Here is a 15910-nt window from a genome sequence, read left to right as displayed (position 1 = left end):
ATTCTTACCAAAAGTCGCTGGTGGTCAATTACCACTGGAGGATGGGGAGGTACTGCTTGTGGCTCTTCCTCAGTCCTTTCAGCGGACTCCTTCAACTGCTCTGATGAGCTACTGTTGAATGTCCCCACTTCAAAGACATCAATGAAAAGACAAATGAATAGATTACCAAAGAAATGTTAAATATTTAACTGCATTCAAGAGTAACTGAATAACCTAAGCAAACGAACTAAATTGATGCAGTTTTGTTCTTCTCATTCAAACGCTATTCAAAGAAAAATACATTTAAAATGTCATGGCTACAGGTCCAATGCAATTATACAACAGAAAAACAAATTATCTGCAGCTACGATCAGCTTTAAAGTGTACAATATCTCACATCTGGCTTCTTTCCTTTCCTTTCTATTACAAAGGTTCAAGACACGCTTTGATGAAAACAAAAGGCAGCCCTAAGTGTTTAATGACATGGGGGTGGAGTAGCTTAGTTTTTCTATTGGTTCAGGAGCCACAATTTGTGTTCTGTTGTCCGATCATGTCATCCTCTGATGGCTTCTTCATATTTTATCAGCACCATTACCTCAGCCTTCCAGCTGGCCTCATCATAAGCCAACCCACAAGCCCATAATCAAACAAAAACTTATTGCTCGTCTCTGACTTGAACACAACATCCCAGTAGAAAGGGCATAAGGTTTCATGGCAAAGAAACTAAATATATTGGAGCAAAGGAAAGGCAGCCACTGCTGAAAATCTAAAAATTGAAAACCATCCAAAGATGCATATCAGGAGGTGTAACATATCCATATAACTTTCAAGCCCATGGCATTTTGCTATGAAATGCATCCAAGCCAAGAATGGTATTTATAAATGCTAATGCTACTTATGTTTCACTACTGAGTCTTACATCCTATTTTAAACCAAGCATACATCAGAAAACTGGATGATAATAACAGCAATTTATCATAGATAAGTGCTAGGCAACCCACTGGCTGAAAGTCTAAAAACTCAGATGTTTGTTAACGTTGCATAAAAACATATTTAGAATTTAAAAATTAGCAAGTCAAATTAAGAGAGCAGAACAAGTAGCCCTGACATTGCAGCTCATATATTTGGATTTTGAAAGTGTGAGAAAGCATTAATAGTGAAAAGCGTGTACTGCAAGCAAAAGCTCTACATTTGTGTTAACCAATATTAATGCTGGAACATAACTCCAAGACTGGCATTATACCTTCTTTGTTAGGATCTTCCTCAACAGTTTCCGTTACTGCCACTCCATCCTGAGGATGCTGCTCCTGAGTTGGTTTGCTCTTATTTTTGTCTTTGTGCTTATCCTGTTCAGCTCTATTAGAGCCCTCAGCCGTGCTCTGAGGAGTCCTTGTCTCTGCCTCACTGCTCCCCTTGAGGCTCTGCAAGTCAAGGCTGTCCATTGACTCATTTCCATTCACACAGTCCACTTGTGAAACCAGGAGAACCTCTGTGTGCTTAGGCTGGTCCTCAGCATCTGAAGACACCGACATTTCAATCAAAGGCTGGAAGTCAGCCCGACTGGCCACTCTATCCCCATCTGTGTTGGGCTGAGAACTACCACCAAGGCAATGTGGTTCGGTGTGTTTCCCTGTGATCTCAGGCTCTGCTTCTTTAGCTGCAGGCTCCTCAACTTTAGGCATTGGCGCCTCTCTGGCTTTGCTAGCATCTGGAGGTTTATCGGGAGCTGCAACAGGGGGTTCGTTGGAGCTTTCTTCTTCTGTGGAGGGGGCATGTGGATGATGGCCATTGGGTTGGGGACCTGTAATATCGCAAGATGATTCCTCATCCTGTGTTAAACATGAGTCGCTGGGCCCTGCCGCTTCCACCTCTGCTTCAGGCTCCTCCTCTTCCTCCTCTGTCCCTTTCTTGTAGTTCTTCTTTTTCCGTATGATGCCCCGCCCCCACGATGGCCGCCTCCGAACCTTCCGCTTTACATAATCTGTGAGGAAAAGGGGAAAGGAAAAGAGACAAGATGGAACAATATTAATTGAAACAAAATATTCACATGGCTAGCTTTTTTTGTTTTAACAGAAATCTTGCATTTTGGACAGATAACCCAAAACAACACACCTCCACAATGACTAATGCTTAGAAAAATCAATTTCTCACACTGTAAATTTTATACAAACCATCTCTCCTTGCCCACATAGAGTCATAGCCTATATTACAAGTTCACTGCATTTAAATCTGGACATTTGGCCTTCCTCAAAGGGTAATAAGCAGCGGGTGACATAGATCACAGAGAAGAACCAGACAGAGACAGCAGTCCTGCTATATCATGGATGTTAGACACTAATGACAACAGATGGTGCTTGGGGTTTTGAGAGGAAAGAGCAAACCAAAGCCTGATCTTTGAAAGTGCAGTTAAAGTGTCACAGCAAGCCAACAAGGATGCTAAATGCAGTAAAACTTCAAGGCATTTGCCTTCATTTGCTGATTTACAGAGCAGACACAAACCACAGCAACAAAGTCGGAGTGAAGGACAGATACAGAAAGACTGTGAAAGAAATAAAAACACACATAGGGCTCCATCACAAGTCAGTTTTTTAGACGTTACCATAAGTGGTTGAGACACACAGACTCTAACCCCAAAGAAACAAGTTGTTCCCAAGTTTAAAAGAAATAAATAAATAAAAATCTGCTCAAAAGTATTACTCACGTTGCAGGAAGCTAGACCTGCTTACACAGCCACACTCAACATTATGGCTACATGTCTTGCTTAAGACAATAAGGTTAGGCACATATTAATTATGGTTAAGGGCTCCAGTTCAAGTCCATGAAATCGACTCTAAAGTCATGAATATAAGACCACATGTCTACATGAGCTGAGCTGTGATTTGGACTGTTAGTTCACTGTGGACTCTTTAATATTCATAAACTACTAGGCTTTATAATTCTGTAGAGGGTCATCGGATGATCTAAATCGGCCAAATTGGGATTTTATGCAGAATCAATAACATATGTAAGCTTGGTTCTCAAAGGACTTAAGGATCACAGCTCCTTAAAATTATTAGGCAGAGATCACACTGTACTGCACATACTGAGTAAAGCTTTTTGCCTGAATACTCCCGCTCCCCACAAAGATATGAATAGGCACACACTGAAAGGAAATCAGGATATGCCTGCATGCTGCCTGTCAAATTTCAAATCTCACATTCCTCTCTCCCCTCCAATGCTTTTAGCCAGGTTTCATCTTTCCACTCTAAACGTGAGATGTGATTATGCACGCAGTATATGTACATTATGTTAAGTACCTGTCCATAATGAGAACAGAAGAGCAATGACAACTATTGCACCAACCGAAAGCTATATTTGGTCTCCCAGAAATAGACAACACAAAGAGGATAATTAGTCAACCAGTGCTTGCTGATGGGCCTCATCTTTGGTAATGGTGTTCTCTAGTGACCCTCTTAATGACCAGTCACAAAACTGCTGTCAGCCACAACCAGCACAGGAGACAGCTCAGAAAGGAATAAACCACACTTGATGCCAGATAATGTATTACAATTATTGCAGCAAACAGCTATACACACAAGACTATTCTTCAGCGGTGTTTAGAAATCCATAGCATACTTGTATGTCGTTCCAAAGATTTTAATCACGTACATATACCTTACAAAAACAGCGTATGATTCTGCATCTGGAGGGCTGAAGCAATAAAGCATGCAGCATTATAATTTTATCTAGACCTCCTCTGTGGCATCACTTTACATTATTGTCTTTCTCCTGTCAGTAACAATTAAATTCTCAGGTTGCATCTGAAGAATAAGAAGTGAAATCCATCTGTCCCTGGTTATTTAAACTCACACTGGTATCCACGTAAGTGCTGCCTTGAATTCTTAAATTTTTTACTGCTTTCACCATTTATTAAGTATCCAACCATTCAGCAGGCTAGGTATGCATCACACTGGGGGACTAATCCCATTCAAAACCCAGAGCTAGTAGCATTTTTCATGCACAGTAAGCGCAGACCTTCTGATCTTATATAAAAATATTCCAAAAATAAGTGAATAGAACTGTGATTTAAGACACTTTAATATAGTAATGTAGGAGCCATCTTTCCCATTCGTGGAGGACTGCAGAACTAGGGGCAATACGAGCCAGAGTTCATACTACCACCACAAAACAACACTGTGCCATTGTGCCCACAGTTTGCCATAGAGCCTCTCTCAAGCAGGTGCAGGGGCTGCAGCTAGATTCAAGGTGGAATGCACCTTTCATTTTTGGTTCCTCCTGATCTGATCTGAAAAGAGATGACAGCTGGAGGGTACGCTATGGAGCAGGCGCACAGTTCTATTCTTCAGGCATGACTGGCACTCAGAATAGTTTCTTTGTTATAAGAGGAAGGGCCAGGGAAGGACAAAGAGAGCAACAAAGGAGAAATAATCCAGATAAACATTGGATTCTGTAAGCAGATATTTCACATTAGCAACAATGTGTGTGCGCACTTTTCATCTAGTCATAATGCTCACTTTTGACCACTTTTTTAAACCTTCCAGATATACAACCCCAGTTCTGAAAAAGTTGTGTAAAATTTCCAAAAGTTGATTCTGTTCGTCTGGACGTAGCGTTTTCTGGGAGAAACGTTTCGTCACTCATCCAAGTGACTTCTTCAGTCTCAGCTGACTGCAGGTTTCCCCAATCTTATAATGACTGAAACCAGCCCACTGAAGAAACAGTGGGCTGTGAGGTCAGTTCCTTAAAGATAATTATGTAAATTCTCATGACCATTGATCAACAACCACTGACCAAAACCCACTGATCAAAGACCACTGATCAATGGCCATGAGTACCATTCACAGAGAGTTGGGGAATGGCTGCAATCAGATGTACCCTTAGGCCCCCTCCTCGATTCAGAGATGGTCTTTCCCTTTTCACGTAAATGGCCTCCTTGACTCCACGCTCAAACCAGCGTTCTTCCCTGTCCAGGATGTGTACATCCTCATCCTTGAAAGAGTGTCTACTGGCCTGTAGGTGTAAAAGTCCTGGCCTGACAAGGTAGCTCTTCTGTGTTGTGTCATCCGCTTCGCCAGAGGTTGTTTGGTTTCCCCGATGTATAAATCCTGGCAATCCTCCTGGCACTTAACAGCGTACACTATGTTACTCTGTTTGTGTCGGGGGACCCGATCCTTGGGGTGGACCAATTTTTGGCGCAGCGTGTTTTGGGGTTTAAAAGCCACAGAGACCCGGTGTTTTGAAAAAATTGAAAAACCTGCAGTCAGCTGAGACTGAAGAAGTCACTTGGATGAGTGACGAAACGTTTCTCCCAGAAAACGCTACGTCCAGATGAACAGAATCAACTTTTAGAGATTTATTTTCCTGGATGATTGAGAATGCATCAACACGTTGTGTAAAATTATTCACAACAGAACATAGAAAACATATCAAATATTAGAACTAAAATATTAACGCCTTTTGAATTTAATGGCAGCAAAACATCTCCACAAACTTTGCATAAGGGTAACAAAACGCTAAAAAAAACCAGTCAGGGGTACTAAAAGACAGCTGGAGAAATATTTTGGGACTAACTAGATTAACTGGCAACAGGTCAGTAGCATGATTGGTTACCATAAGAGCATCTTACAGAGGCTGAGTTTCTCAGGAGTAAAGATGGGCATAGGTTCACAAATCTGCAAAAACTGTGACTACAAATTGTGCAACAATTTCAGAATAATGTTTCACGATGCAAAGTTGGCCTCACGATGTAAAGTTCCATAAATAATGTCATTAAATGAGTCTGATAATCTGGAGAAATCTGTGTGCGCAAGGGACAAGGCCAAAAAGCAATACTGATATTTGGGCCCTGAGGTGGCACTGCATCAAAACAAACAAACCCTAGCATGATTCTAGGAGCCTTTTTAGCTCAGTGTTGAAATGGTGACTCATATGTCATAAGGCTAATTCAAAGATGGTGCATAAAACTTCCTCTGGTCTTTTCTCCACTGTCCCACCAAAAGAAAGGCTAAAAGCCCCAAAGCAAGACCACATACTGCATCTAATCCAACATCATGGTAGCATAATAGAAGAGTCCTGATGCTGAACAGGCCTGAGTGCTGTTTGGGCCATTCAATAGACAGTTTTTGGCACATCATGAAAAAAGCAAAAAATAAAAATGACACAGGACTGTTGAGCAGCTAAAATCTTATATCTTAATTTTTCCAGTTGCCAGATGTTTACAGTCTGGGAAGAGGAAGAGGGGTTGCTGTACAGTGGTAAACATGGCCAAGTCTCGATGTTTTTATGATGTGTTGCTGCCATAAATGACCTAATGTTTTCTTAAAATGGTATATATTGTCAGTTCAAAACATGTTTTCTATGTTCCGTTGCGAATAACAATAATAATTTCACGAACAGACACATCCTGAAGTTTGCTGACGACACAGTAATCGTCAGTCTTCTAGTGGGGGACGAGTCAGGCCATGGACAGGTTGTAGATGATTTTGTGAATTGGTGTGATGAGTCCTTCCTTTCACTTAATGTGTCAAAAACTAAAGACATGATTATTGATTTTAGGAAGTCCTCTTATAGCTCATCGCCTACTATCATTAAAACTGCCGATATTGGGATCGTTGAGAGTTATAAATATCTAGGTGTGGTACTTGACCATAAACTGTGTTTTGAATCTCATGCTGATGCCACTACTAAAAAAGTTCAACAAAGACTGTTCTTTTTAAGGAAAATGAGATCTTTTAATGTCTCATCTGAGATGTTGTCTTTGTTTTATAGAAGTTTTATAGAATCTGTGATGTCTTTTTGTATCGCTGCCTGGTTTGGTAACCTGACGGTGAAGAATAAGAATCGGTTGGGACTTCTGGTAAAAACTGCTAGCAAAATTTCAGGCCGCTGGCAAGATGGACTTTTGGCCATTTACAATAGAAATGTGCTTAGAAAGGCTCATTCTATTATTAACTGTGTGAACCATCCACTTCACAGTGAGTTTGAGTTGTTGCCTTCCGGCCGCCGTTTTAGAGTACCGAGGAGGAGGACTAAAAGACTCCAGGTCTCTTTTATCCCTACTGCGTCTTGTCTCCTTAATGGCAAATTATTGTCCTTGAACTTTCTATCATTATTATTGTTATTATTATTTTATAGTATTGTTCTGTTTATTTTTATCCTGCTGCTAAACTAATTTCCCCGTGTGGGACAATAAAGAAATTGAATTGAATTGAATAAAACATGGGTATGTGAGATTTCCAAATCACTGCATTCTGTTTTTATTTTCATTTTTACGCAGCTGCCCAACTTTTCAGAATTAGGTTGCTGGTAATAACGTAGCACCATCACCTTGCCAAGTCCAGCGATTAGTCACAGGATGGCTCTTTTCAATTTCTGCTGAGAAAATATTGCTTTCTTACCTCAACTTTTACCTTGGTGCGTGCATTTTTGTTTTTGTTTTGTCTTGTGTTTTTTAAAACACAGCGTCGTCATATTAAGTGGCTAATTTTCTGCTGACCCTTCATTTCCCTGGGTGCATACATCCCACAGTGTCTGTCTACTGTCACATAAACCAAAACAAACAAATAAAAGTTCAGTACAAGAGGTCTTACTGAGGTCAGCTATCACCATTCAAGATATGAAGCATCCTACTGAGAGAAGAGAAGGTGAGTCGGAATGGCAGCAGATGACTCGTCATTGTGAGCTCTTAAATAATGCATGAAAATCGTTAGAGCATGAAGAGCCAACCACAGAGGGGAGATATGCTGATGGGGGCGGGGAGACGGGAAGACGAAGGGAAAGAGAACCAGAGCACTTTGTAATAATTAAAAGTGTCTAACCCATCCATGGTGCATGTACGGGTCCACACACACACACACACACGTTTTGAAAGCAGAAGCCCCAGGAGACTGCTATCCAAGCTGCCATGCAAGCAAGTATTAAATAAATAAATCAGTTCAGTGACACCAATGGAGAAAAAAAAAAATCAGCAGCATACTCTGGCAATGCCTTTGGGAAAAACTGTGAATCAATGTTTCTGATACACTGTAATTGGATCACCACTCTTAAGTCACATCCAAACCCATTTCAGACTTCCTTTCCATTAATCAGATGTCATCTGAATTATAAACCTTATAATATATGGACATAGCTTTAGGATCTGAAAAGTAAACAATGCTGAGGTACTTTAAAGCAGCATTCTTTGTAATGGCCATCGGTGCCTCGGGTTCCCAAGAAAAACCTTTCAATTGCTAGTTTTATGTCCCATATTATGTAGAGGCTCATCTTATAAATAATGGGTCCTATTAGAGTTGGGGGGAAATCAGAAAGACTTCACAAACCACAAACTGCTGTCTCTGTGGCCTGTCTTTTTATATAAAGGCTATAAATGTGAATGTGTCCGATTTACGTCTGATCGAGTACCTTGCTCAATTTACTCACTTTAAAAGTGAGTAAACTCATCCAGTAAATGTTACTAGTAACATTAGCACAATAGACCCAGTAAATACCCCAAAGCCTTGTCATTATTGTCCAGATCATACAGTTTATAGTCTCTCTGAAGAACCACATACCATTAGCATTATGAAATGTGGTGTAGGTATACTATTCATTAGTTTTATTCTCTCGTGTTACACTAGCCCATAAAGTGTATCCACCTCAGAAAGGCTGCATATACTAGGAATATGGATTCAATGCCACATTATCAGGGCTAAGTCTTACTTACTGAATACCTTTAAGCTAGTGAAACAAAATCAAGGTAATCAATCCATTCAACTACTATTAATTCTTAATCAGTTCTTGGCCTACATAATCCAAAGCCCATTGGGCTGATGAATGTTAAAGTTTTAAAAAAGGAAAGTTTCTTAAATTAAATGTTCAACATTTTATGAGAATTATATCTTTTATCTTTGTTGCTAATGCTTAACAGGAGTCCTTGTGGGCAACAGTAAACACCGGGTTATTTTCACTGGGCGCCAGTTTACAGGATGCGCCACAAAACCACAGTCCACTGTTCATTTTAGACATTGGCTTGTTTAACATCTGAAAAACTAACATACAATGCTAATTAATTAAAAAGTAAAAGCATAGGGATTTCTGCGCTTGATGCCTACTTTGTTAGGGACGAGTAACTGTCAAGGCTTTATAAGCTGCTAAGCTGAAAAGAAAGAAAGACTAATCTTATTTTACTTCAGTTTTATCCATCAAATTCATAGTTTATGAATTGGTTTCTTTTCTTTGGTGAGGAAGGATAAATTAAGTCTTTTCTTATCGTCTCCCTAAGTGTAAAACTTATTTTAAAAGGCATAAACTCAGACACACAACACACATGACAATTCTTCCCAGTATCCTTTAAGAAGCAGAAATACTGCTCTACATCGTACTGTGACCCCTTCACACATCAGCTGACAAACACTGTGCATTAACAAATGGCAAAAAAAATTGATCTCACTTCCTCAATATAACAACGTCAAAGAAGAAAAGAAGAAGAATTACACTGTAATGCTTAAACTTTTCACTGCTGATCGAATATATCCCAGACATGAGTTATTACGCTCAGTGATGTAAAGGACAATGAAGCTGCTACAATTACTGAGTTTAAAAGCTACAATCATGACACATACCATAATTAAGCACCATGAAGTGATGAGCACTTCTCAGAATAACATCAGTTGAACACAGACATAAAACTAAACTGTGGCAGACAGTGCGTATAAAAATGGTTCTCTGGTTTGATCCATAAAATCCTTTGTCGTTAGGTCGTTAGTTCAGAAAAATAGCCGAGAGACTGCTAATGTCTGCGCTTTATATATTTGTAGAATTCACTGTGTCTCTCTCTTTTTAAAAAAATATGAGATACAGCTTTTAACACTCTACATACTTAATTAATGATTGATTTGTAAGTGTCATCACCACTGTAAGCATTGCTGCCTTTTTAATTAGACGTACATTTCACAAACAATTTGAGGTCCTGTCGAAATTGTAGATAAATTTCACATCTATTAATTTTCTGAGCAGCACTGGTCTGAGGAGTTTCCCTGGTCCACTCGACACAAGTATGTTTCTCTCCTAACCTGGACAGATGTGCTGTTGTTTACTAACCCATTTACCTCCTTCCTGTTGAATGTGTGTGAACTATTTAAGTGTGTCTGTGTGTGTGTGTGTGTAAGGGCGTGGAGTGTGTGTTTCCATGGCAATGAACAAAATGTTCCTTGCCTACAGAGAAAGCTTGCTCTGTAATTTTATTCTATGAATTTGCATGTGGGACAGCAGGCCAACACAGCGGTGCATTCATGCAGGGAAATATATTACAAAATTATGGGACTAAGGGAAACGAGCTCCCGAGAAAATATGTGAATATACAGATGCTTTTGTTTCTGTGTTTACATGTGTTATTTAATAACCACATAGGATTTGTGTGCGTGTTAGTCACAGCAGAATCCAATTCAGTCAAGCTATTGAATGTAAGGTCAATTTACTGCAGCTCTCGAGAAATGAAGACAAGGCACTGATATTAGACTTCCAGATTTAAGAGATTACAAAAACAACCAGAATATGAGCGTGTGACTCTGGCGATTTAAGGACACATTGTGAATAAGGGGGAAAGTTGAGAAAAGGCAAATTACCACTAGTAAACTTTATGACTTACATACAGTATAGGCTACTCACGAAATTTAAAGACGCACTTCTATTACTTAGGATGTCTCTTGAAAAAAGTTATTCCATAACAAATCAATACTTGTGTTTTCCAGAAATCAAAAGCATATGTGGTACTCTACCACTGTGAGCAGCATAAACAAATATTTATTTGTTATGGTCAGTGCTCTGGATGAAAAGGTATTAAAATTGTGTGCTTGTGAGGAGCTCTGTGCACCTTCCTTCATACATGTAGTACGTAGGCAGCCATGAATTCGCTGCAAGCATGGGTATAGGGTATTACAGGCCCACTGTTTCCCTTGTCCACATTTATTTTCCACCTGCATCCACATCTGAATTAAAAATATGACGGTCCAAAACAGAAAAACAAAAGGCACCATGACAGGAACGGATCAGCTTCCAACTCAGCTTTTTGTCATCCCTGAATCGACTGAAGTTGGGGCCTCAATTGAGTAACATTAATGAAGTATCGATCAGTCCAGCTCTGATCACCCAAGACAGAGGGGGAGGAGCTTGGAGTTAAGAGCTGTGACCCAAACTTAAAAGTTTAAAAGACTTTCTACACACATGCTATAAAAGTAAACAGTAAACACCATGCCACTCAAAGTCTACAGATTATTCACTATTAGAACATGCTTAAATGTCACCACCTTTTTTCTAAAAAAAAAAAAAAAAAAAAAAAAAATAAGCATAATACAGCATAATTCAGATGGACGTTGTTCTAAACTCTAGCAACAAGCACTTATTCTTGAAAAACTGTATTTTCCCAGCTGTATCCCTCTCTGGGGATTGCAGCCATTTCTAAATCATTCAACTGAGTAGTAATTAAAGCAATACAAAAGCTGCATATCCCCTGCCCTGACTGCAGAACAAACTCCAGTTCATTGCTTCCTGATAACTTAAACCAAATTAATGAATTAAATGTTGTTTTTACAGAGGCAAACATAAAAAAAAGAAAAACCATATTAGGAAATGTCAAAAAAAAAGTTACATCAAGAGAAGCTCCTGTTTAAAGGATTGTTTCAAATGCAAATCCCGAGGATGTATAAGTAAAAAGGTTTCTAATATGATGCCTTCACTCATTTGAATCAGCAATACCAGTGGGGCAAATGGCAAATGAAAAATGCTCTGTATAGAATATATTAGGTGCAGACATGATACACACAGGTGCAGTTTGCACCAATTATTGATCCTTATGGACATGAGAAAAAACTCAAAATTATATGGTGTGTCTCTCATGGGTTCATAAATGCGGATATAACTTTGCTCACTCAAATGAATGCATGCGATAAACTGACTTATAACTCTCAAACGCCTCAAGGCCATTTAAGCTCAGCTTCATACAAACACTGACTGATGCCAGTCTGAGACAGACTCTTTGATTTCCTTTAGCTGTGCTTCCACTTTTACATATACATTCCAACAGCAGGACTTCATGAATGAAATCATATACAAAAACACTTTAATCACAACGGTTTTAAATAAAGAAAAACACAAAATTTTACTTATTTTTCAGGTTGCAAGCTATGATGCAACAGCACGTAGTAGTAGCAGCATGTATCATATATGCTTGGTGGGCTTCAAGTAGGAGACAGGAGAATATGCAGACGAATGAGTGAAGAGAAAACGCGAGATGACAAATAAAACGCTGGAGGAGACAAAAGAGAAAGTTCATCGTGGGACGCACGGCCTCGGGGTCTCCAAGTCATGAAAGGAAGCCGGCTGTTAGTTTATCAACTGATGTGACACTTTGCACTGACACTTAATGAAATGTCCGGATCAATAAATGATCCGCTCCTTGCTTCTTGAAATTAAGGAGATCAGTCACTTCCCTCTAGTGCTGTGTCACCACCTTCCCATTTCACACATTCACCCGCCACACCTCCACCACTACTCTTGGCTCTTGGTTGACAAATAAAACAGTTTTATTGCCAAAAGTCTCTTTATGCCACTTTTCTGAACTTTAAACAAAGCAACAGTACGTGTAGCTTAGCACGAAGACGCAGGGATATGCAGGAAGCCTGGCTCTGCCAGTAGGAAACCGCTTCTGTTTAGCACAATTAAAGCTACACTGGCAAGTAATTTCTACCATTTACACAACCAATACACAATAAAAAGGTTGAAAGCTTCCTTTCTTGCTATTGTGTTGGCTGGAGCAATGACCTGAGGGAGCATCCTGGCAAGTTCAGTGATGGTGAAAGGGGTTAACCAGGGGTTCATTTTCTTCTAAGTGCAGCAGACTGATTTTAAGAAGTCACAATAGAAAACACACGAACACACACAAAGAGCACCTCCATCTGCAACGCCAGTAAGCATCACCGTAAACAAAAAGCACTCACTTTAATGGGTAAGATTATTCACCAACACCCTGCTTTAGCACAATGCCAGAAAGAAACATACATATTTCATAATAAAATGGAGGCCATATGATACAGCAAATTTTAATTTACTTTTTGTATTCACTTTCACAGCTACACTCTTGATTGTTCTCATATTGTAAGCCACCTTTTCCTTCCTTTTGCCCCTCCCTGAAATCTCTGGATCACTCACTCTTTGCTCATTTCCAGCATAGATGCCTCAAAAAAAAAAAAAAAAGACAGCCTTCGGTCAATAAGCTCTATAGTGAAAGATAAACTCACAGGGTTTCCATAAGTGACCCTGAAGAAGGATTATTAACAATTGCCTGCAGCTTCCTTTGTCTGTAGGTTTCTCGCTCAGTCTGCTTTCTGTTGGGACAGCTGGATGTTAGCTGCGCTTCTCTGTTGCTCTTCCCGTGACTACTATACAGGTCTCACGAGACAACCAGGTCCACCGTTGCCTGGGGCTCCCTTCACCCCTGCTTGTACCTGTAAACTTACCACGTAGGAGGCAGACCACCAGTTGGCCACCTGTTAGTCTGAGCCTTAAATTCCCAGTGTTGCCACACTCTCCTCCATTCTTCAATTTGTTTTTCATTTCTATTATATTTAAAGATTAGGGAACCCTCCAGTAAAAAGGCATGAGTTCAATAACTGTATGAAGTATAAATGAAAGAAAAATCATTTCATTAATAACATGCTAGTCACCAAAATTGGGATTGTGATTTTTGCTGTATTCGAGCAGCCTTAAATAAAATGTAACGTGCAACAAATAGCTTCTTTTGTGTCAGACATTGCCACCCAGTAATTCTACTGCATATTAGTAGTATTACAAAGAGTAAATTCAGCCAAAGAAAGAAGAACTGAGAAAATGATTCAGTCAGAGCATCAATCTTTCCCTTCTCCTCTCTGCTGCTCAGTAAATGGCCAGTGGGATAACAGTGCCTGTGGTGCCCTCTTCACAGAAGACAGATATGCCCTCACGCACCAGCAGCTCCAAGAACTATTGAAGATGTCAGCCTACGCACACATGCACATACAAAGCAGGTCATGAAAGCCTTCTGGGGAAAAAGGTCTGTCGCCTGCAGCGATAACATGCATACACACATGTTGTAAGTCAGGAGTGGGAGGGGGTGGAGAGATCTGCACCGGTTGACTCATTTTGACTGATTTGCAAGTTATAGCGCTCCTCTTGGAGTGGAGAAAGTATGATCATGCACCTGGCAGAAGTCTTTTGACAAGGGCAGTAATGTTCAACAGCCAGCTATAGTGTAAAATAAAACACCGTGAAGAAAACGGGAACACTATACTCTCCAGAGATCTGTGTTAGAGCAGGAGGTGGGTGCCAGTAACATAATGTAGAATTTAAGCTTTAATCTATTTATCGTCTGTAAACACTTCTACAGTTTCACTTGGCATGCACGTTGTTTTGCTACATATTAAAATGGTGACACGTCTGCGGGGCCCCGCGAACTTTCACGGGTAAATTAAAATAACTTGTCATACAATCCATGTGTCTTGCATGGAAATTACCGGTTAGATTACTCTGGGATATAATGCCACAGCTAGAATCAGAATCAGAAACAGAAATGTTGAGCAGGTTTACAACATTAGAAAATTGCTGCGGCACTTAGTGCAAAACATACTAGGCCTAGTTTCATTTTACTGTCTGACAAAGGCCAAGATCAGGAGGCATTTCAAATTCACAGTGAGGGATAGCCATTGCACTCTGCTGAAAGTCTTACACGTGCTAAATTGATTAGATTAGATACCAATTAGATACCCTGTGGGTCTGTTAAAGGATTCTGGTTGTCACAGCTGTATGATAATAGGACTTGGCAGAAAGGAATATTAAATTAACCGATGTTTACACTGAGATTCTTTTCCTCCACACAGACACCTTTCTGTATGCCGTTTTCCTTTCGCAATTCAACGGCCATTTATTAAACTTAGACCATCTGAAATCCGGTAATCATCTTAATATAAAATATGACACGTGACTGCAGATTCCTGCCACATATTGCTACAGCATTATTTGGTCTGTTCGTGCCGTTGGCTGTGAAATAAAAATGATATGATGCTCTTATAAGGTGTAATAAGTTGCAGAAATACAAAAATTGGTCATTTTTGCCATTGCTAGGTTGCTAGGTAACATGTGGTCATTATATCATTTCTAATTCAGCTTTTGTGAAAATAAAAAGAGATGTTACCATCATTACGACGGGATGCTTTCGAAGGTGTTTTAGGTGCATAAAGGCAAAAGGCAGGTCATTTTAACCTGTTACCAGGTGGCTGCCGGGCAACGGGATAGCATAATTTATCATGCACATTTTAAAAATATTTTACCTTTCTCTTTTAATGACTTTTATTAACTCTTGTTTTGTTTTTTCCATCTCCCTGATCTCTAGAAAACACGCAGAAAAGATGGGAAGAGGCTGATTGCCTCCCCTCAAAAGCCTATCAAGAAAAACACTGCATTTAAGTGTAGATACCTTGGCTAAATTTCTTTGAACCTCCGGAATTAAAGCTCCAAAATGACACTTCAATCACATTTTGATTGCTTCATTTTCAAGTCTCCTAGTGGTGGTGGTGAGGGAGGTACTATAGAGAAGTTATGAAAATTGTGTCACTGACCAAATACTTAAAGACCTGACTTCAAAATGGAAATAGCTCAAGGTCTGTGAATATAGCAATTTGCACTCTCTTGTCCCTAACAAAGACAAATGCAGTGATGAATAAAATAAGTGAAAGTAGGGCTGGGCCATATCATACCGTTCACGGTAATACTGGTATGTATGTCTTGAGTGGTGTGGAACTGGGTTAGCTTTTATTTGTCAGATACACAACAAAGCACTATTGTTGGTAGAGCATACTTGCGGGCCGTCGTTATTACTGAGTTTTTTGGAAAATACAGGACACTTAAAATCAATCCTTTGATTCTT

The 15910-nt window shown here is 39.7% G+C and overlaps 1 protein-coding gene across 1 annotated transcript in view; it reads right to left on the bottom strand.

Annotated features, from left to right (window-relative positions):
• Positions 1 to 15910, bottom strand: part of atad2b (ATPase family AAA domain containing 2B) — a 69752-nt gene that overhangs the window by 23445 nt on the left and 30397 nt on the right. The window contains exons 25-26 of the mRNA XM_085133522.1: positions 1223 to 1960; positions 9 to 127 (exon numbers count right to left, since the gene is read on the bottom strand). Coding sequence (XP_084989648.1) covers positions 9 to 127; positions 1223 to 1960 — 857 coding nt within the window. The remainder of the gene's footprint in view (positions 1 to 8; positions 128 to 1222; positions 1961 to 15910) is intronic.

Source organism: Neolamprologus multifasciatus, chromosome 15, assembly GCF_963576455.1.
Source record: "Neolamprologus multifasciatus chromosome 15, fNeoMul1.2, whole genome shotgun sequence".
In the NCBI taxonomy this organism is placed as follows: domain Eukaryota; kingdom Metazoa; phylum Chordata; class Actinopteri; order Cichliformes; family Cichlidae; genus Neolamprologus; species Neolamprologus multifasciatus.
Note: the sequence above shows the minus strand (reverse complement) of the source record. Positions and strands in the feature narration are given on the sequence as shown.